The following is a 23,145-nucleotide window of genomic DNA, read 5'->3' as shown; positions in this document are numbered from 1 at the left end:
GACGTAAATGTACGTCCCTGGTCCTTAAGACCCAGGGTGTCGGGACGTACCGTTACGTCATGGGTCCTGTAGGGGTTAATATTGTAACTTGCGGGACTACTGTAAATAGTTGCCGGCCAAACTTCTCATTGTATTGGGATTTAGATGTACAGTTTACAAAACTGTGAAACTCCCATAAACTGTAGATCATCTGTGTATGCTGAGGCTTGTAGTGCCACGGACTATCTCAGTGATACTCTATGATGGGGCTCATGAAATAGGGAAAGTTGAGAGATTTTACTGCAGTTTGTGGATTTCTAGTTGTCGCAAAACTACGACTCTCATCATGTACCCCACAGCCTTGGTCCCTATAGAACAGTGTTCCCAAACTTGTGTCTCTCCAGCTGTTGCAAAACTAAAATTCACAGCCTTCCCTGGGAGTTGTAGTTTTGCAAAACTCAAAAAGCCCGAGGTTAGAATGTACAGGCTGTTAGGGCATTATGGGAAATGTAGTCACATGCAGCCTCTCGGGACATACTGGGGATTGTAGTTTTGAAACAATTGGAGACTTACAGGTTAGTGCATATAAGCAGTCAGGGGATGCTGGGACTTGTAGTTTATTCAACAAAAACGTGTATAGGTAGCTACAACCCAACAATAGGGAGAATAGTATTACTGCCAGACGAGTACTAATGTGAAAAAGGTTGTGTATCCCGTACAACCTGCGAACAATGTATAAAGTGGGGGTGCACGGTCCTCAAGTCTGGGCTTGATTATCAACAATAAATAGGTGTTTATAAAATATTTGTAAAAAATGATGTAGATCCAGTGAATTCATTTAAAACAATTTATAATTAAAAATGATAGTGCTTGTGGTGTCATTTTGTAGGGCCTTTACATCGGACTCGCCACGATAAGCAAGGTAGTGTATGTAGTGCTGGGCGGTATACTGGTTCATACCGAATACCGAAATTTTTGTCCTGCACGATATGATTTTTAACCCATACCGCAATACTGGTATGGCCCCTCCCCCTCTGGAGTGAACGACTCAACCCAGCGCTGCGCTGTCCCCACATCGGGGAACTAATCCTATGTGACCTGCGAGCACTGTTCTGCCCCCCCCCCTCCCAATTAATTATTAGCCCAGCGCTGTCCCCATCAGGGTACTACTCACATGTCACCTGCATGCGCTGCCCTCCTCGTCCTGTTAGTTGCGGCCGCCGCGATGTCACTCTATACCAGTGGTCTCCAACCTGCGGACCTCCAGGTGTTGCAAAACTACAACTCTCAGCATGACCGGACAGCCGTTGGCTGTCCGGGCATGCTGGGAGTTGTAGTTTTGCAACATCTGGAGGTCCGCAGGTTAGAGACCACTGCTCTATACTGTGCGGTATCCCTATGCCCGGGCTGCAAAAAATGAACAAAATAAACTTTAACTCACCTCCCGTTGGTCCGGTACCGGCCTCACTTGTTTCCTGGGGACGGGAACGTCGGAGAGCCGTCAGCCTATCACAGATCGCAGCGATGTCCCGCCTCGGCCGGTGATGGGCTGAGCCCACTGGCATGTAAGTAGCCGGCTTCTTACATGACAGTGGGCTCAGCCTATCACTGGCCGAGGCGGAACATCGCTGCGATCTGTGATAGGCTGACGGCTCTCCGACATTCCCGTCCCCATTGTAAGGCCGACGCAGGTGCGTTAAAGTTTATTTTGTTTACCTTCTGCAGCCCGGGCATAGGGATACCGCACAGTATAGAGTGTCAGCGCCGGCGGCCGCAACAGACAGGACGAGGAGGGCAGCGCATGCGGGTGACGCGAGTATTTACCCCGATGGGAATGTGGGCTGATAATTAATATGGGGGCGGGGAAGCCTGGGAAATACCGTAATATACCGTGGAACCGCCAAAAGTAAAAAAAATACCGTGATACACACATTTTGTCATACCGCCCAGCCCTAAGTGAATGTATAAAATATTCATGCAATGAAATAAAATAGAATAGAAATATAATATACAGGGTAAAAAGTGCTGGTATCCCAGTGTGGTAAATAGTCTGTATATCTTATAGATGTCTGCACGGAGATCGCGCCTTGTATGGTGGATTACAATTAGTCTGTATATCTTATAGATGTCTGCATGGAGATCGCACCTCGTATGGTGGATTACAATTAGTCTGTATATCTTATAGATGTCTGCACGGAGATCGCACCTTGTATGGTTGATTACAATTAGTCTGTATATCTTATAGATGTCTGCACGGAGATCGCACCTTGTATGGTGGATTACAATTAGTCTGTATATCTTATAGATGTCTGTACGGAGATCGCGCCTTGTATGGTTGATTACAATTAGTCTGTATATCTTATAGATGTCTGCACGGAGATCGCACCTTGTATGGTGGATTACAATTAGTCTGTATATCTTATAGATGTCTGTACGGAGATCGCGCCTTGTATGGTTGATTACAATTAGTCTGTATATCTTATAGATGTCTGTACGGAGATCGCACCTTGTATGGTGGATTACAATTAGTCTGTATATCTTATAGATGTCTGCACAGAGATCGCACCTTGTATGGTGGATTACAATTAGTCTGTATATCTTATAGATGTCTGTACGGAGATCGCACCTTGTATGGTTGATTACAATTAGTCTGTATATCTTATAGATGTCTGCACGGAGATCGCGCCTTGTATGGTGGATTACAATTAGTCTGTATATCTTATAGATGTCTGTACGGAGATCGCGCCTTGTATGGTGGATTACAATTAGTCTGTATATCTTATAGATGTCTGTACGGAGATCGCACCTTGTATGGTGGATTACAATTAGTCTGTATATCTTATAGATGTCTGTACGGAGATCGCACCTTGTATGGTTGATTACAATTAGTCTGTATATCTTATAGATGTCTGTACGGAGATCGTGCCTTGTATGGTGGATTACAATTAGTCTGTATATCTTATAGATGTCTGTACGGAGATCGCACCTTGTATGGTGGATTACAATTAGTCCGTATATCTTATAGATGTCTGCACAGAGATCGCACCTTGTATGGTGGATTACAATTAGTCTGTATATCTTATAGATGTCTGTACGGAGATCGCACCTTGTATGGTTGATTACAATTAGTCTGTATATCTTATAGATGTCTGCACGGAGATCGCGCCTTGTATGGTGGATTACAATTAGTCTGTATATCTTATAGATGTCTGCACGGAGATCGCACCTTGTATGATTGATTACAATTAGTCTGTATATCTTATAGATGTCTGTACGGAGATCGCGCCTTGTATGGTGGATTACAATTAGTCTGTATATCTTATAGATGTCTGTACGGAGATCGCGCCTTGTATGGTGGATTACAATTAGTCTGTATATCTTATAGATGTCTGCACGGAGATCGCGCCTTGTATGATTGATTACAATTAGTCTGTATATCTTATAGATGTCTGTACGGAGATCGCGCCTTGTATGGTGGATTACAATTAGTCTGTATATCTTATAGATGTCTGCACAGAGATCGCACCTTGTATGGTGGATTACAATTAGTCTGTATATCTTATAGATGTCTGTACGGAGATCGCACCTTGTATGGTTGATTACAATTAGTCTGTATATCTTATAGATGTCTGTACGGAGATCGCACCTTGTATGGTTGATTACAATTAGTCTGTATATCTTATAGATGTCTGCACAGAGATCGCACCTTGTATGGTGGATTACAATTAGTCTGTATATCTTATAGATGTCTGTACGGAGATCGCGCCTTGTATGGTTGATTACAATTAGTCTGTATATCTTATAGATGTCTGTACGGAGATCGCGCCTTGTATGGTGGATTACAATTAGTCTGTATATCTTATAGATGTCTGCACGGAGATCGCGCCTTGTATGGTGGATTACAATTAGTCTGTATATCTTATAGATGTCTGTACGGAGATCGCGCCTTGTATGGTGGATTACAATTAGTCTGTATATCTTATAGATGTCTGTACGGAGATCGCGCCTTGTATGGTGGATTACAATTAGTCTGTATATCTTATAGATGTCTGTACGGAGATCGCGCCTTGTATGGTTGATTACAATTAGTCTGTATATCTTATAGATGTCTGCACGGAGATCGCGCCTTGTATGGTGGATTACAATTAGTCTGTATATCTTAATGATGTCTGCACAGAGATCGCGCCTTGTATGGTTGATTACAATTTGTCTGTATATCTTATAGATGTCTGCACGGAGATCGCGCCTTGTATGGTTGATTACAATTAGTCTGTATATCTTATAGATGTCTGTACGGAGATCGCGCCTTGTATGGTTGATTACAATTAGTCTGTATATCTTATAGATGTCTGTACGGAGATCGCGCCTTGTATGGTTGATTACAATTAGTCTGTATATCTTATAGATGTCTGCACGGAGATCGCACCTTGTATGGTGGATTACAATTAGTCTGTATATCTTATAGATGTCTGTACGGAGATCGCGCCTTGTATGGTGGATTACAATTAGTCTGTATATCTTATAGATGTCTGTACGGAGATCGCGCCTTGTATGGTTGATTACAATCAGTCTGAGTAGCGATGTCTCTGTATAGCTCGTATCTGATCAGGATACTGCATGCGGCAGCGTGTTTGTAAGGGGTTAAAATCAATGCGCTCTGGGGTGCTGGGGTTTCCTTGTGTGTATCCCACTCTACCCTGGCAGCACAGGGATAGAGATTGGGGAGTGGGATATAGATAGTCTCTTAATTGTAATTCTGTGGGTGCATGAGCCTGCGTTCTGCAGCGCTGGAGGCCCCTCAAATGTGGACCACTCTACCCCGGCGGCACAGGGAAAATTTTGAGTGGATTTGGCACACTGTGCCTCTTACCAGCAATGTCCTGGAGCCTGGTTCCCTGAAAAAGGTTTTCGCCAGGGAGGCGTCCGCTGGCAGGCGGGATGTGTACAACCCCTGAAGCGTGCTCCGGTAAATCTGGTGAATGATGGTAAAGATAGTCGGATTTGCCAATACTGGGGTACAGGTGATAGAGGCTAGTTTATTCAACAGCTGGAGCGCCATGCTGGTACTTGTAGTTATGCAGCATCTGAAGAGCTGCAGGTTAGGGCATACAGCCGATCAGAGATTGCTGGTAAAAGTAGTTTAGCAACAGCTGGAGACCCACATGTTGGCGGACACTGGTCTGTACAGTATAAAGTGGTGGAGGTGCGGGGCGCATTGAGGGTCCAGGACCTAGAATCCTCAGCCCAGGTCACACCCCAGACTCCTGACCAATGCTTCTTCTCTAAATGCACCTCATGTACCAGCATGCTCACCCCACCAGTGTCAGGCGGCAGCAGCAGCGTCTCAGGTCTAGTCATGTCAGGCGTTCACGTGGTGCTGCGGGTGTATGAGGTCGCCATACAGTCGGGATATATGTGGCCTTTTCATATTCTTTGTAATCCTGACTCCCCACTATGACATCCCCTTATAGGGCTCAGTTCAAAATTGACGTGTACCCCCTTTTATAGTTGAAAAATAATGACAGGAGAAGAGGACTGTGCTGATCTTGTGGGAGGTCACTGCCTGAGGGCCCAATAGGGAAACGGGTAAGGTCAAAAGCAGCACAGAGTGTTTCAGGAGATGAGTTATAGTGGAAGGTGCTGGACCCCTGCAGCACTGAGTATTTCAGTAGAGAAGCATGCTGGTTTATTTTTTAATTTAATTTTTTTCTTTTTTTTACGACACATATTGAGAACTTCATTGGAAAAGGAGTAAGGTCCACAGCAGCACAAAGTTTTTCATGGGAGCAGTCGTTCTGATCATGTAAGGCCCCTTATACACTACAGCGATCCTCCTGTAAAAAAAAAAAAACCTCCGTTATTACTCCCGGCAAAAAGTCCTGAAAACGGCCGCCAAAAATTAACATTCATGTCAATGGGATTTTTTGAACATCCTTCAGCATCAGGCATGTCCGTTTATTTTTTTTAAAACTAATGTCAGTTATTTTTGCAGGCACAAAAGATGGTGCATGCACTCATTTTTGGTCCGGCAAAAAAAAATAAAACAAATGGTGGGAAAAAAAAACGGACGTTAAAATTTAACATTGAAGTCTATGGTAATCAGATGTTTTTTTTTTAAATTTATTTATTTTTGTTTGTTTTTTGAACATCCTGTTCCCATAGACTTCAGTGTTAAATTTTAACGTTATCAGTTATTGTCGGGGTTTTTTAACATCCGTTTTTTTGTACTGAGCATGCTTAGTACAGCTTTACAAAAAAAAGGGATAAAAACTTGATTTAAAAAAACAAAACAAAAAACTGATGTAAAAAAAAAATTAAAAATAATAGATGATGGTCATCAGTTATCATCCGTTATTACCAGTTATTGCATCCTTTTTTTTTTTTTTTTTTTTTTTTTTTTTTTTTTTTAAACTAATGTCAGTTATTTTTGCAGGCACAAAAGACGGTGCATGCACTAATTTTTGGTCTGGCAAAAAAATTAATAAATAAATAAATAAATAAAAATAAACAAAAAAATGTTGGGAAAAAAAAATCGACGTTAAAATTTAACATTGAAGTCTATGGTAATCAGATGTTTGTTTTTTTATTTTTTATTTTTTTGTTTGTTTTTTGAACATTCGGTTCCCATAGACTTCAATGTTAAATTTTAATGTTATCAGTTATTGTCAGGTTTTTTTAACATCCGTTTTTTTTTGTACTGAGCATGCTTAGTACAGCTTTACAAGAAAAGGGATAAAAACCTGATTTAAAAAAAAACAAAACCAAAAACGGATGTAATTGGTAACGGACGAGAACGGATGAACAAAATCAGGTTTTTTAAGAAAAAAAAAACATTAAAAATAATGGATGATGGTCATCAGTTATCATCCGTTATTACCAGTTATTGCATCGTTTTTTTCTCTCCGTAACGGCAGTAAGGGTGTAGTGTGAAAGGGGCATTAGACAGTGGTTTCAAACTGTGGCCCTCCAGATGTTCCGAAACTTCAACTCCCAGCATGCCCGGACAGCCGTTGGCTGTCCGGGCATGCTGGAAGTTGAAGTTTCGCAACATCTGGAGGGCCACAGTTTGAGACCACCGCTGTAAGAAGTCACATTGAGAGCTTCATAGTGGAAAGAAGTAGATGGACAGCCGTACAAAGTCTATCATGATAGAGGGGTGCTGATCTATTGGGGGGATCACTTGAGAGCTTTATAGGGGAAGGAGGAGGGTTTAATTCTTGAGGGCTGTGAGGAATAGAGATGAGCGAACTTACAGTAAATTTGATTCGTCACGAACTTCTCGGCTTGGCAGTTGATGACTTATCCTGCGTAAATTAGTTCAGCTTTCCGGTGCTCTGGTGGGCTGGAAAAGGTGGATACAGTCCTAGGAAAGAGTCTCCTAGGACTGTATGCACCTTTTCCAGTCTATCGGAGCACCTGAAAGCTGAACTAATTTACGCAGGAAAAGTCATCAACTGCCGAGCAGAGAAGTTCGTGATGAATCGAATTTACTGTAAGTTCGCTCATCTCTAGTGAGGAACCTAGTCGACGGAACTTGTTTATCAAGCAGCACAGAGCGATTCATTAAAGGGGTACTCCAGTGGAAAAGTTTTTTTTTTTTTTTTTTTTAAATCAACCCGTGCCAGAAAGTTAAACAGATTTGTAAATTAATTCTATTAAAAAATATTAATCCTTCCTGTACTTATTAGCTGCTGAAAACTACAGAGGATATTATTTTCTTTTTGGAACACAGAGCTCTCTGCTGACATCACGAGCACAGTGCTCTCTGCTGACATCTCTGTCCATTTTAGGAACTGACCAGAGCAGCATATGTTTGCTATGGGGATTTTCTCCTACTCTGGACAGAGATGTCAGCAGAGAGCACTGTACTCGTGATGTCAGCAGAGAGCTCTGTGTTCCAAAAAGAAAATAATTTCCTCTGTAGTATTCAGCAGCTAATACGTACTGGAAGGATTAAGATTTTTCAATAGAAGTAATTTACAAATATTTTTAACTTTCTGGCACCAGTTGATTGAAAAACCTTTTTTTTTTTCCCACCGGAGTACCCCTTTAAAGGGGTTATCCAGGAAAAAACTTTTTTTATATATATATCAACTAGCTCCAGAAAGTTAAAAAGATTTGTACTTCTATTAAAAAATCTTATTCCTTTCAGTACTTATGAGCTTCTGAAGTTAAGGTTGTTCTTTTCTGTCTAAATCCTCTCTGATGACACGTGTCTCGGGAACCGCCCAGTTTAGAAGAGGTTTGCTATGGGGATTTTCTTCTAAACTGGACGTTCCTGAGGAAATTGAAGAAAAGAACAACTCAACTTCAGAAGCTCATAAGTACTGAAAAGATTAAGATTTTTTTTGTAGAAGTAATTTACAAATCTGTTAAACTTTCTGGAGCCAGTTGATATATAAAAAAAAAAATGTTTTTTCCTGGAATACCCCTTTAACCCCTTAACGACGCAGGACGTATATTTACGTCCTGCGCCGGCTCCCGCGATATGAAGCGGGATCGCGCCGCGATCCCGCATCATATCGCGTCGGTCCCGGCGCTAATCAACGGCCGGGACCCGCGGCTAATACCACACATCGCCGATCGCGGCGATGTGCGGTATTAACCCTTTAGAAGCGGCGGTCAAAGCTGACCGCCGCTTCTAAAGTGAAAGTGAAAGTGACCCGGCTGCTCAGTCGGGCTGTTCGGGACCGCCGCGGTGAAATCGCGGCGTCCCGAACAGCTGATCGGACACCGGGAGGGCTCTTACCTGCCTCCCCGGTGTCCGATCGACGAATGACTGCTCCGTGCCTGAGATCCAGGCAGGAGCAGTCAAGCGCCGATAATGCTGATCACAGGCGTGTTAATACAGTGAGATCAGTGTGTGCAGTGTTATAGGTCCCTATGGGATAACAATGATCAGCATAGGAGATCAGTGTGTGCAGTGTTATAGGTCCCTATGGGATAACAATGATCAGTGTGTGCAGAGTTATAGGTCCCTATGGGATAACAATGATCAGTATAAGAGATCAGTGTGTGCAGTGTTAGATGTCCCTATGGGATAACAATGATCAGTATAAGAGATCAGTGTGTGCAGTGTTATAGGTCCCTATGGGATAACAATGATCAGTGTGTGCAGTGTTATAGGTCCCTATGGGACCTATAACACTGCAAAAAAAAATTAAAAAAAAAGTGTTAATAAAGGTCATTTAACCCCTTCCCTAATAAAAGTTTGAATCACCCCCCTTTTCCCATAAAAAAAATAAAACAGTGTAAAAAAAATAAAAAATAAACATATGTGGTATCGCCGCGTGCGTAAATGTCCGAACTATAAAAATATATCATTAATTAAGCCGTACGGTCAATGGCGTACGCGCAAAAAAAATTCCAAAGTCCAAAAAAGCGTATTTTGGTCACTTTTTATATCATTAAAAAATGAATAAAAAGTGATCAAAAAGTCCGATCAAAACAAAAATCATACCGATAAAAACTTCAGATCACGGCGCAAAAAATGAGTCCTCATACCGCCCCGTACGTGGAAAAATAAAAAAGTTATAGGGGTCAGAAGATGACATTTTTAAACGTATAAATTTTCCTGCATGTAGTTATGATTTTTTCCAGAAGTGCGACAAAATCAAACCTATATAAGTAGGGGATCATTTTAACCGTATGGACCTACAGAATAATGATAAGGTGTAATTTTTACCGAAATATGCACTGCGTAGAAACCAAAGCCCCCAAAAGTTACAAAATGGCGTTTTTTTTCCGATTTTGTCGCACAATGATTTTTTTTTCCGTTTTGCTGTGCATTTTTGGGTAAAATGACTAATGTCACTGCAAAGTAGAATTGGCGACGCAAAAAATAAGCCATAATATGGATTTTTAGGTGGAAAATTGAAAGGGTTATGATTTTTAAAAGGTAAGGAGGAAAAAACGAAAGTGCAAAAACGGAAAAACCCTGAGTCCTTAAGGGGTTAAGGCTGCATTTACTGTCCATTACATAGCAGTTACCGTATTTTTCGCCGTATAAGACGCACTTTTTCTTCCCCAAAAGTCTTATACGGCGAATACACCCCTATCGATGCGGTCCCTGCGGCCATCAACGGCCGGGACCCGCGGCTAATACAGGACATCACGATCGCGGTGATGCCCTGTATTAACCCTTCAGACGCGGCGATCAAAGCTGACCGCCGCGTCTGAAGGGAAAGTGACACTAACCCGGCTGCTCAGTCGGGCTGTTCGGGACCGCCACAATTTCACCGCGGCGTCCCAAACAGCCCGACTGAATAGCCGGGTTAGTGCTTACTGGACACCGGGAGGGACCTTACCTACCTCCTCGGTGTCTTCTCCGTTCAGGGATCCCCTGTATGGCCGGCGCTCTCCTTCCTCGTCATCACGTCGTTGCGTACGTGCGTCGGCGTGCGTAACGGCGTGATGACGGCGATGGAGAGCGAGGATACCCGGCCGGCAGCAGAGACGTTCCGGAGCGACGGCGACAGCGATGGAGCGACATCCAGGGCAGCGGTGACGGGTTCGGAGCGGCGGGGACACGTGAGTATTACCTCCTATGCAGTGGTCTTCAATCTGCAGACCTCCAGATGTTGCAAAACTACAACTCCCAGCATGCCCGGACAGCCAACGGCTGTCCGGGCATGCTGGGAGTTGTAGTTTTGCAACATCTGGAGGTCCGCAGGTTGAAGACCACTATTGGGTTCAAACAAAATCTTTATTTTTTTAAGATTTTGCACCTATAAATTGGGTGTGTCTTATACGCCGGTGCGTCCTATAGGACGAAAAATACGGTAAATCTATGTCCCCCAGCAGCACAGAGTATTTCAGGAGAGGAATAATTATATATAACTTATTTGATGCTAATTGTGACCTTAGAGTGTGAATTTACTCGTGCAGCTTTTGTAATGTTAGTTTTTGCGCAAAATTACAAAGGTGCGGTGCCTGCAAATACATGTGACTTATGAAGTACGATTAACCCGCCATAAAGATAGAAAGCGTTCTGTGGTGTACGGCCCCTATAGATGATCCCTCGGGGACAATCCGCATACTCGTGGGGGGAGGGGGGGGGGTCATGGTTTCACTTTTGAAACTTTATAAGAGTTTCCTGGACAAACACTAAACTGCTTCTGGCGGCTGCTACAAAAAAGTGTCTCGGTGGTGGGTGCGAGGGAGCGATTATTTCTAGAATAGAAGTAGGTCAGTCCCCAGAAGAGGTGATCGTTGTGGAAGGATAATGAAGCCTTTCTCTCCTCCTCAGGAAATCTTCCCTCTTTTCCCAATGGAAGGTGCCTAATTTTTTAGTAATCAGTCTAAATTCATTACCCCGTGTGGACTGCTGCCGGAGCAACGGGAGGGGAGGGGTTAAGTGTGGTGGGGAACGCCAACTAGGACGCTGGAGTTATCCCTAAATCTTTGGCCACTGAAAGAGGTGATCAGTCAACTAAAGAACAGGGGGCACAACGTTGTAAGGCACTCGTTATTAAGGAAGCACTCTGGAAACTTTATAAAAAAAATATTTTTTTGCTTATATATTGCAGCATAGACTATTATTAGAGAACAATCATTTTTGGGATTGTATTTATTGTGCTTACCTATTTTAGCTGATGTGGCAGGCGTGAGTCTGGCTCAACTGTGGTTTGCAGTCCGATCACTGAAATAATTTGTAATGTTGGAGTCTCATCACTGCACCTGGTCATCAAATAAGGCTAGTGGTGCTGGAGGTCACCCAAGTGACAGGATTAGACTCATAGGTGGGTTGAGGTCAGGTCACAGTTTTTTTTATATTTTTATTTTTTTATTCTTTTTTTTATTCACTGTGTCTTATAGAGAAATATTGCCATGAGATATAATTGATTCGATCTATAATCACAATTGAGGGGATTTAGGAAGATTTGAAATCTTCAGGCTGTGTTCAAATGTTTTAATAAGATTTTTACTGCATTTTGGCGGTTTTTGCGGCAATATTTATGTAGCATTCTAGCTGTGTTTTGGTTCTGTTTTTGTGCAGTCATAATAAAATAGTGTAATTTTCCTGCAATTTTGGGAAAGTCACTGCAAAAAAAGGAAAGATGCTACATATGAATACAGCCTGACGGGAACTGTATAACTATTATGTGTGTGTGTGTGTGTGTATATATATATATACCGTATAACTATTGTGTGTGTGTGTGTGTGTGTGTGTGTGTATATATATATATATATATATACCGTATAACTATTGTGTGTGTGTGTGTGTGTATATGTGTGTGTGTGTGTATATATATATATATATATATATATACCGTATAACTATTATATACCGTATAAACTCGAGTATAAGCCGACCCGAGTATAAGCCGAGACCCCTAATTTCAACCCAAAATCCCAGGAAAAGTTATTGACTCGAGTATAAGCCTAGGGTGGGAAATACCTCATCCCCCCCTGTCATCATCCAGACCCGTCATTAACATCCTCATCATCATCCCCTTGTCATCATCCCACACATCCCCCCTTCATCATCCTCTTATCATCCCACACATCCCCCCTTCATCATCCCCTTATCATCCCACACATCCCCCCTTCATCATCCCCTTGTCATCATCCCACACATCCCCCCTTCATCATCCCCTTATCATCCCACACATCCCCCCTTCATCATCCCCTTATCATCCCGCACATCCCCCCTTCATCATCCCCTTATCATCCCGCACATCCCCCCTTCATCATCCCCTTATCATCCCACACATCCCCCCTTCATCATCCCCTTATCATCCCACACATCCCCCCTTCATCATCCCCTTGTAATCATCCCACACCCCCCCCCTTCATCATCCCCACCCCCCTTCATCATCCCCACACCCCCCCTTCATCATCCTCTTCTCATCATTCGCCCTCAGTGGTCTTCAACCTGAAGACCTCCAGAGGTTTCAAAACTACAACTCCCAGCAAGCCCGGGCAGCCATCGGCTGTCCGGGCTTGCTGGGAGTTGTAGTTTTGAAACCTCCGGAGGTCCGCAGGTTGAAGACCACTGCGGCCTTCAACATCATCCAGCCCCCTCTCACCCCCTTTAGTTCTGAGTACTCACCTCCGCTCGGCGCTGGTCCGGTCCTGCAGGGCTGTCCGGAGAGGAGGTGGTCCGGTGAGGAGGTGGTCCGGGCTGCTATCTTCACCGGGGGCGCCTCTTCTCCGCGCTTCCGGCCCGGAATAGAGGCGTTGCCTTGACAATGACGCAGAAGTACGTTGGCAATGAACGCACCTCTGCGTCGTTGTCAAGGCAACGTGACTATTCTGAGGCCGGGCCCGAAGCGCTTAGAAGAGGCCTCCCCGGTGAAGATAGCAGCCCGGACCACCTCCTCACCGGACAGCCCTGCAGGACCGGACCAGCGCCGAGCGGAGGTGAGTACTCAGAACTAAAGGGGGTGAGAGGGGGCTGGATGATGTTGAAGGCCGCAGTGGTCTTCAACCTGCGGACCTCCGGAGGTTTCAAAACTACAACTCCCAGCAAGCCCGGACAGCCGATGGCTGCCCGGGCTTGCTGGGAGTTGTAGTTTTGAAACCTCTGGAGGTCCGCAGGTTGAAGACCACTGCGGGTGGGGGAGTTCACTCGAGTATAAGCCGAGGGGGGTGTTTTCAGCACGAAAAATCGTGCTGAAAAACTCGGCTTATACTCGAGTATATACGGTATGTTTGTGTGTGTGTGTATATATATATACCGTATAACTATTATGTGTGTGTGTGTGTGTATATATATATATATACCGTATAACTATTATGTGTGTGTGTGTGTGTGTGTGTATATATATATATATATATACCGTATAACTATTATGTGTGTGTGTGTGTGTATATATATATATATATACCGTATAACTATTATGTGTGTGTGTGTGTGTATATATATATACCGTATAACTATTATGTGTGTGTGTATATATATATATATATATATATACCGTATAACTATTATGTGTGTGTGTGTATATATATATATACCGTATAACTATTATATATGTGTGTGTGTATATATATATATATATACCGTATAACTATTGTGTGTGTGTGTGTGTGTATATATATATATATACCGTATAACTATTATGTGTGTGTGTGTGTGTATATATATATATATATATACCGTATAACTATTATGTGTGTGTGTGTGTGTATATATATATACCGTATAACTATTATGTGTGTGTGTGTGTGTGTGTATATATATATATATACCGTATAACTATTATGTGTGTGTGTGTGTGTATATATATACCGTATAACTATTATGTGTGTGTGTGTATATATATACCGTATAACTATTATATGTGTGTGTGTGTATATATATATATATATATATACCGTATAACTATTATGTGTGTGTGTGTATATATATATATACCGTATAACTATTATATATGTGTGTGTGTATATATATATATATATACCGTATAACTAGTGTGTGTGTGTGTGTGTGTATATATATATATACCGTATAACTATTATGTGTGTGTGTGTGTATATATATATATATATATACCGTATAACTATTATGTGTGTGTGTGTGTGTATATATATACCGTATAACTATTATGTGTGTGTGTGTGTGTGTATATATATATATATATATACCGTATAACTATTATGTGTGTGTGTGTGTGTGTATATATATATATATATATATATATATATATATATATATAATCTTATCACAGAGATAGCAGCAGTATAAAGATAGATCAGGAGGTGAGGTGTATAACTACTATATATCCTGATCCCCCTAGAGATGGAAGCAGCAGTATACAGATAGAACTGGGGGGGGGGGTATAACTACTATATATCCTGATCCCCCTAGAGGTGGAAGCAGCAGTATACTGATAGAGCTGGGGGGGGGGGGGGGGTGTATAACTACTATATATCCTGATCCCCCTAGAGATGGAAGCAGTATACAGATAGAACTGGGGGGGGGGGGGTATAACTACTATATATCCTGATCCCCCTAGAGGTGGAAGCAGCAGTATACTGATAGAGCTGGGGGGGGGGGGGGGTGTATAACTACTATATATCCTGATCCCCCTAGAGATGGAAGCAGTATACAGATAGAGCTAGGAGTGGTCTGGGAGCTTGCAGCAGGGAGATGATAGGTGACGGCATCCTGTAGTTCACGGGAAGCTGACACAGGACTGACCATTTTCTCTTACATATTAAACACTGATTTTCTGTGGTTCAGACTGGTGATCACTTGACCCATTTACAGTAGTGGAACACATGAACTAATCTGTGCTGGTCTGAAGCATATAGTACTGTAGGACTAGTGATGGTAATTGTGTATGGTATGGGCCAAAAAAATTTAAAAACGTGAGTGCGAAATTAAAGGGGGTTTCCATCAAATAGGAAGCGGCTCCTCAGGGATTGTGGTTCTTGAGATATTCTGTTAACCAACTGCTAATAATGGAATAAGTGACGGTATCCCTGATATGGAGCGCCCCCTTTTTTGTTGTACAGATCCCCCAGCAGTCAAGAATACATCTATCCTAAGAACTGGATGCAATTGTTACAACCCCTCAGCAGTTGGCTGTACACAGGGTTGTTACAATTCACTGAGGGCTAGCAGAGTGTAAAGAATTGTGCTATGTGCGCTGTGATGAGGATATCCTGGCATACTGCTTCTGACTAGAGACGACAATAGTCACAAATCATAGTCTCCCATGTTTCTGGTTTCAAATATTGAAATTTTTTCGCTCAGCGTTTGGAACAAACGGTCCCGAACGCTGGAGCCGGGAGCTCGTGACGTCATAGCCCCGCCCCCTCGTGACGTCACACCCCACCCCCTCAATGCAAGTCTATGGGAGGGGGCGTGACAGCCGTCACGCCCCCTCCCATAGACTAGAATTGAGGGGGCGGGGTGTGACGTCACAAGGGGCGGAGCTATGATGTCACGAGCTCCCGGCTCCAGCATTCGTTCCAAACGCTAAGCAGCGGAGTACCCCTTTTTAAAGGCTCATTCACACTACAGAATCTCTGCCAGGAGATATTCCGTGCAGAGATTCCATCTAGAGCGGCCGTCAGCAAAACAAGCTGGCACTAAGACCGCTCGGAATTGCGCCATCTCAATAGACAGCGGTGCATTTCAAAGCGGATGAATACGTTCATTCTTTCGGCGGAGTCAGGGGTCTATGATTTTTTCCGCAGTGTGAATGGTGCAGCAGAGTCCCATTAAGAACAATGAGAGGCTGCGCCGTATTCTCTGCTCTGAAAATACCAAGTTGTGAATAGGCCCCTTATTGGCGTAATGCCCTGATCCTGTCGCTTCTGCATGTGCAGCCATAGAGCCCTAAGAAGTTTGATTTGGTTTTAGTCCCGTTTTTGCGAATAGTGGACAAACGCTATCAATGTCTATTGCGACTGCACAGGACGGACCTCCAGATGGCGGGGGTAGGGGTGGTATTTAGGACTCCAGATTAGAGAAGTAATCCTCGGCACACGCCGGCTGCCGTTTTTCCTTGCGTTCCATGGCGATTACCTGATTAGAGGAGAATTTCTTATTGTTGTTCTAAAAGGGAGAAGATTTAATAAAATGCAGCAACCATTGGGATTCCCTAGATTTCTCAGACCCCTAAGGCCGGGTTCACACCACGTTTTGTTAAATACGGTTCCCGTATACAGCTGGGAGGAGGGGGGTGGGGCTTAATCGCGGCGCCCGCACTCAGCCGTATTCGGGAACCGTATTTAATGTATGTCTATGAGCCGACCGGAGTGAACCGCAGCCTCCGGTCGGCTTCGTTTTCGGCCGTATGCGGTTTCTCGTCCGCAGGCAAAAACGTGGTCGAGCTGACAGCTTTGCTAGAGCAGTGACTCCAACCTGTTTACAGGACTACAACCCCCAGCATGCCTTGACAGACTATGTCCTAACCTGTGCCTCTTCAGCTCTTGCAAAACTACAACCCCCAGCATGTACTTACTGCCTGTTTACCCTGACTTTTTAGGGTGCATTCCCACCTGGCGTAAACGCATTAGGGATCGACCGATTATCGGTTTGGCCGATATTCACGATTTTGGACGTTATCGGTATCATCAATTACCTTGCTGATAATCCGATAATGCCCCCAGCACCGCACCGCCCAGAGACCGCCGCTGCCCCATTGCCTCCCCCATCCCCAGTTTTATAATTACCTGTTCCCGGGGTCCGCGCTACTTCTGGCTCCTGCGGCGTCCTGCGTTATGCTGTGCGCTGCGCAATGACGAGTGATGTCCTCAATGCGATGTCACCGTCAGTGCGCACAGTGACAGCTCAGAACGCCGCCGGAGCCAGAAGTAGCGCGGACCCCGGGAACAGTTAATTATAAAACCGGGAATGGGGGAGGCAATGGGGCAGCGTCGGTGGTTGGACTAAGGACCGGCAGGGGGAGAGAAGCAAGCGGCGGAGGTCTCTGGGCAGAGGATAGGTAGGGGGGGGGGGGGCGGCAGCGGCGGTGGTAGGACTCAGGAGGACCCCAGGACAGGCAGGGGGAGAGAAGTGGGCGGTGGCGGCGATCTCTGGGTAGAGGATAGGTAGGGGGGAGGGGCAGCGGCGGTGGTAGGACTCAGGAGGACACCAGGACAGGCAGGGGGAGAGAAGCAGGCGGTGGCGGCGGTCTCTGGCACCGCAAAAGCAGCTGCAGTTCATTGATTTAAAGCACTCGCTGCAGCGGGGGGAGGGGATAAATAGCCGATAACTTATACCAGAATATCGGGATATCGATATCGGTTGATCCCTAATACGCTGCGTATTCCTCGCTCACTATACACACAGGGAGTTACAGCGGCAGCCCTATGTGTGCAGTGAGTTTTGGAGGCGGAGCCGCCCGTCTCTTACGCCGACACACAGCCCCGCCTCTAAAACTCACTAAACGCATAGGGCTGCCACCAGCAAGCTTTGTGTGTATAGTGAGTAAGGAATACGCAGCGTATTTTCTGCTGCTGCCACAAATTTTGCGCAGCGTGAAGAAATACGCTGCGTATACGCCAGGTGGGAACGTACCCTTAGGGTGCGTTCCCACCTGGTGTTTACGCAGTGTATTTCACGATGTGCAAAATTTGCGGAAGCAGCGGTTAATACGCTGCATATTCCTCGCTCACTATACACACAGGGCTTTCCCGCGGGCAGCCTTATGCGTTTAGTGAGTTTTGGAGGCGGAGCCGCGCATCACATTCACGGCAGCACACGTCCCCGCCTCCAAAACTCACTACACACATAGGGCTACCACCGGAAAGCCCTGTGTGTATAGTGAGCGAGGAATACGCAGCGTAACCCCTTAAAGGGGTTATCCAGGAAAAAACTTTATATATATATATATATATATATATATATATATATATATATATATATATATATATATATAAACTGGCTCCAGAAGGTTAAACAGATTTGTAAATTACTTCTATTAAAAAATCTTAATCCTTTCAGTACTTATGAGCTGCTGAAGTTGAGTTGTTCTTTTCTGTCTAAGTGCTCTCTGATGACACGTGTCTCAGGAATTGTCCAGTTTAGAAGCAAATCCCCATAGCAAACCTCTTCTACTCTCTGCAGTTCCTGAGACAAACAGAGGTGTCAGCAGAGAGCACTGTTGCCAGCCAGAAATAACTCTACTTCAACAGCTGATAATTATTGAAAGGATTAAGATTTTTTAATAGAAGTAATTTATAAATCTGTTTAACTTTCTGGAGCCAGTTGATATAAAAAAAAAAAATAATTCTCCTGGGTAACCCCTTTAACCCCTTAAGGACTCAGCCCATTTTGGCCTTAAGGACTCAGACAATTTAATTTTTACGTTTTCATTTTTTCCTCCTCGCCTTCTAAAAATCATAACTCTTTTATATTTTCATCCACAGACTAGTATGAGGGCTTGTTTTTTTCGCGACCAGTTGTCCTTTATAATGACATCACTCATTGTATCATAAAATGTATGGCGCAACCAAAAAACACTATTTTTGTGGGGAAATTAAAACGAAAAACGCAATTTTGCTAATTTTGGAAGGTTTCGTTTTCACGCCGTACAATTTACGGTAAAAATGACGTGTTCTTTATTCTGAGGGTCAATACGATTAAAATGATACCCATTATTACATACTTTTATATTATTGTTGCGCTTAAAAAAAAATCACAAACTTTTTAACCAAATTAGTACGTTTATAATCCCTTTATTTTGATGACCTATAACTTTTTTATTTTTCCGTATAAGTGGCGGTATGGGGGCTCATTTTTTTGCGCCATGATCTGTACTTTTTTTTGATACCACATTTGCATATAAAAAACTTTTAATACATTTTTTATAATTTATTTTTTAATAAAATGTATTAAAAAAAGTAGGAATTTTGGACTTTTTTTTTTTTTTTTTCGTTCACGCCGTTAACCGTACGGGATCATTAACATTTTATTTTAATAGTTCGGACATTTACGCACGCGGCGATACCAAATATGTCTTTTTTTACGCTTTTTGGGGGTAAAATAGGAAAAAAACGGACGTTTTACTTTTTTATTGGGGGAGGGGATTTTTCACTTTTTTTTTACTTTTACATTTTTTTACATTTTTTTTACACTTGAATAGGACTATTCATAGCAATACCATGATTGCTAATACTGATCTGTTCTATGTATAGGACATAGAACAGATCAGTATTATCGGTCATCTCCTGCTCTGGTCTGCTCGATCACAGACCAGAGCAGGAGACGCCGGGAGCCGCACGGAGGAAGGAGAGGGGACCTCCGTGCGGCGTTATGAATGATCAGATCCCCGCAGCAGCGCTGCGGGCGATCCGATCATTCATTCAAATCGCGCACTGCCGCAGATGCCGGGATCTGTATTGATCCCGGCACCTGAGGGGTTAATGGCGGACGCCCGCGAGCGGGCGTCGGCCATTGCCGGCAGGTCCCTGGCTGCGATCAGCAGCCGGGATCAGCCGCGCATGACACGGGCATCGCTCCGATGCCCGCGGTTATGCTTAGGACGTAAATGTACGTCCTGGTGCGTTAAGTACCACCGCACCAGGACGTACATTTACGTCCTGCGTCCTTAAGGGGTTAAACTGCACTTGTTGCGGCTGTTAGGGCACGCTGAGAGTTGCAGTTCTGCCACAGGTTTGAGATAACTGCTGTATGCAGACATCAATCATACATCCCTCTAGCATAATGCAATTAATAAATAAATCATAATTATCATTATCAAAATAATACTAATATTTCTCTGCTGTCAGTGAGAGGACACATTCTTGTTTATATCTTAAAGGGGTATTCCAGGAAAAAACTTTATATATATATATATATATATATATATATATATATATATATATATATATATATCAACTGGCTCCAGAAAGTTAAACAGATTTGTAAATGACTTCTATTAAAAAATCTTAATCCTTTCAATAATTATCAGCTGCTGAAGTTGAGTTGTTGTTTTCTGTCTGGCAACAGTGCTCTCTGCTGACATCTCTGCCTGTCTCGGGAACTGCACAGAGTAGAATAGGTTTGCTATGGGGATTTGCTTCTCAACTGGGCGGTTCCCACGACAGGTGTCATCAGAGAGCACTTAGACAGAAAAGAACAACTCCACTTCAGCAGCTCATAAGTACTGAAAGGATGAAGATTTTTTAATAGAAATAATTTACAAATTTGTTTAACTTTCTGGAGCCAGTTGATATATATATATATATATATATATATATATATATGTTTTTTTTTTCCTGGAATACCCCTTTAAATCCTTTTAAACTCGCACATCTTCAGTTTGATCCTATGTATCCGTGCAGGTAAGAACAGTCATCCAGTAGAGATTTGTGCTGGAGTATTTAGTTAACAGGGGATACATTGTACAAAACCCTCTGCCGCGCAAACAAGACCTTCTTTTCCCCCCTCAGACTGAATTTGGCCGAGAACAGACTTTGTGTTATTGTTCCCAGCCAACTCTGACATTCATCCCCCTTGTCAGGACACAATAATAATCCGGGAGTCTTTTGTTTTATAATGTGCTCCATCTCAAGGCGCAGGGAACGAGCCCTCGCGTTGCGTCTTGATGAGGCTTGAATGTTTGGAGATATGTGACTCTGAGCAAGGACATCTCCAGCACATGACGTGACCAGAGAGACCCTAATCTCCCGTTTGGAAGAAAACCTTGTAGATTTAACCCTTTCCGCATTCTCTCCACTGTGCTGTTTATATAAGCATCCCTCCTCTGATAATAGTATCTTATACATTTGTGCCTGTGACATTAACCGTTTGCTTTTCTCTTGCAGAATATGACAGACACTTAGCATCCAGCAAGAGCATGGCTGCGGCTTACCTGGACCCCAACCTAAACCACACGCCAAGTTCAAACGCAAAGTCTCGCCTGAGCGCTGGAATGGAGCGGTCCCCGGGAACCATTGAAAGACTCTTAAAAGTCTTCCATTACTTTGAAACCAACAGTGAACCTGCAACGTGGGCCAGCAACATCCGGCACGGGGACGCCACTGATGTCAGGGTAAGTGCAGTTAGGGATAGATAAATCTTCTCCATTCACAGCCAGAGCTGCATTTAGAATTCTGCTCTATTTTCTGTCCAGTGTCGAAACCGGACTGTAAATGTTATCCCCATTACTAAAGCAAAGTTTTGAATGCAGCTCTGGGTGCAACTAGAGTAGAAAATATGGTGTAACACAAAAGTGGAACAAATGGTATTACAATTAGGAGTCTTGTAAAGCTGATGTTTGAGCTGTTAAAAACGCCATGTAGGTAGGTGTTCACAGAACAAGAGCATGACTGAATGATAGTGTTAAAGGGTTATTCAGGATCGGGAAAACATAGTTGCTTTCTTCCAGAAACAGCGCCATTTTTTTCATATTGCAGCTCAGTTCCACTTATGTGAAAAAAGATTTTATTTTTTTTGCAAGAAAAAGTGCAAACGTGTTACACTAAAAAAACATGCACAAAGGATGCGGTCTATCACAAGCCCTTCTCCGACAGGAGAGAGGCCCCCCAACAAACCTTACCCTTCACCTCTGGACCAAAAGGTACCTTCGAGGATCCAGGTTCGATGTCGCCAAAGCTACTAAGAGGACCACAAATGCTCCCGGCGTCCCCCTTGGCGTTATCCAAGGTATCTACCCGCAGAGCCGATAACGGCCGGTACCCTGCCCATGCTGGAGTACCCGGGGTTTTTGCAGGGAGGTGAGTAACATAATGGCCACACACACCTCCCTTAGACCGCTACGAGGGACACCCAGAAGGGCTACCGCATCCTAACAATCCTGTGGACACACAACACACAAAATGACAGTGACAAAAATAAATAAATAAGTGAATGTGCAGATATACTGCATGGGCATCCGGCAGGATCTATAAAAATTTCTCTGATCCTAGCCAGAAGGCCGGGAATCGAGGTGAGTGCCACAAGGTGAAGAGATCATGGTGCCCATTCTTCCGCTCAGTGAGCCAGTACACCCAGTGAGTTTAGGCAACTCGGGGTCACCACTCCCCAAGGCACTAAAGTACCTCGGCCCTAGACCCTCATGGCGAGACCCGGAGGGAACAGGTCACATGGACAAAAGCAGAGTTATAATACCAAACACAACCTGAGGGCCAGCGTGCCTCTGTTTTTCTAATCCTGAATAACCCCATTAATAACAGAAGGGGATTTTTCAAAGGCAGGGAGACCTCTCGCTCCATATTTGTGTATGCCACCCAGTTTTGTTCCTTTTATCAGTGCTGAAAACTTAAATCTGAAATCCCCAAATAGCATCTGCCGCCCCCCCCTGTTGTCCTTCTAGTAGCTGTAAACATGATTCATGTCCTTGGGGTGCATCACCCTGCTGGCGGCCGGAGCCGTCTCTGCCTCTCGTTGTCTGCTGCACTGAATTCTTTCACGTTTGTTCTGACTGCTTTCCAATGAAAACTCGAGCCTGTGCACACATCCTACACCGGGCGGGTGCTGCCTCATACGGCACAGGAGCCCAAAATAGTAACAGGCGCCCCAGGCAGGCAGCAATGGTCTGCAGGAGTAAGACACGTCTGGGGAAATTCTGTTGTTTTCAATGGGTGCAATCTGATAAAGCATTGTCCTCCCAGAGTACTGGATTATCTGACATCTATCTATAGACCACATCCACCTGTAATGTCCCTTTATTATGCTCCAGAGCTGCCTTCAAAATTCTACTGGCTTTAGAGCTTAATTTTTCTAACATTCTGGAGTAT

The 23,145-nt window shown here is 43.8% G+C and overlaps 1 protein-coding gene across 23 annotated transcripts in view; it reads left to right on the top strand.

The window, feature by feature from the left end:
* PTK2 (protein tyrosine kinase 2) overlaps nucleotides 1-23,145 on the top strand; it is a 360,567-nt gene that overhangs the window by 141,505 nt on the left and 195,917 nt on the right. For all 23 annotated transcript variants that reach the window (XM_056522839.1, XM_056522834.1, XM_056522836.1 and 20 more), the window contains one exon: nucleotides 21,211-21,437. In XM_056522839.1, coding sequence (XP_056378814.1) covers nucleotides 21,243-21,437 — 195 coding nt within the window. In that variant the 5' untranslated portion in view covers nucleotides 21,211-21,242. The remainder of the gene's footprint in view (nucleotides 1-21,210; nucleotides 21,438-23,145) is intronic.

Source organism: Hyla sarda, chromosome 5 (assembly GCF_029499605.1).
Source record: "Hyla sarda isolate aHylSar1 chromosome 5, aHylSar1.hap1, whole genome shotgun sequence".
In the NCBI taxonomy this organism is placed as follows: domain Eukaryota; kingdom Metazoa; phylum Chordata; class Amphibia; order Anura; family Hylidae; genus Hyla; species Hyla sarda.
Note: the sequence above shows the minus strand (reverse complement) of the source record. Positions and strands in the feature narration are given on the sequence as shown.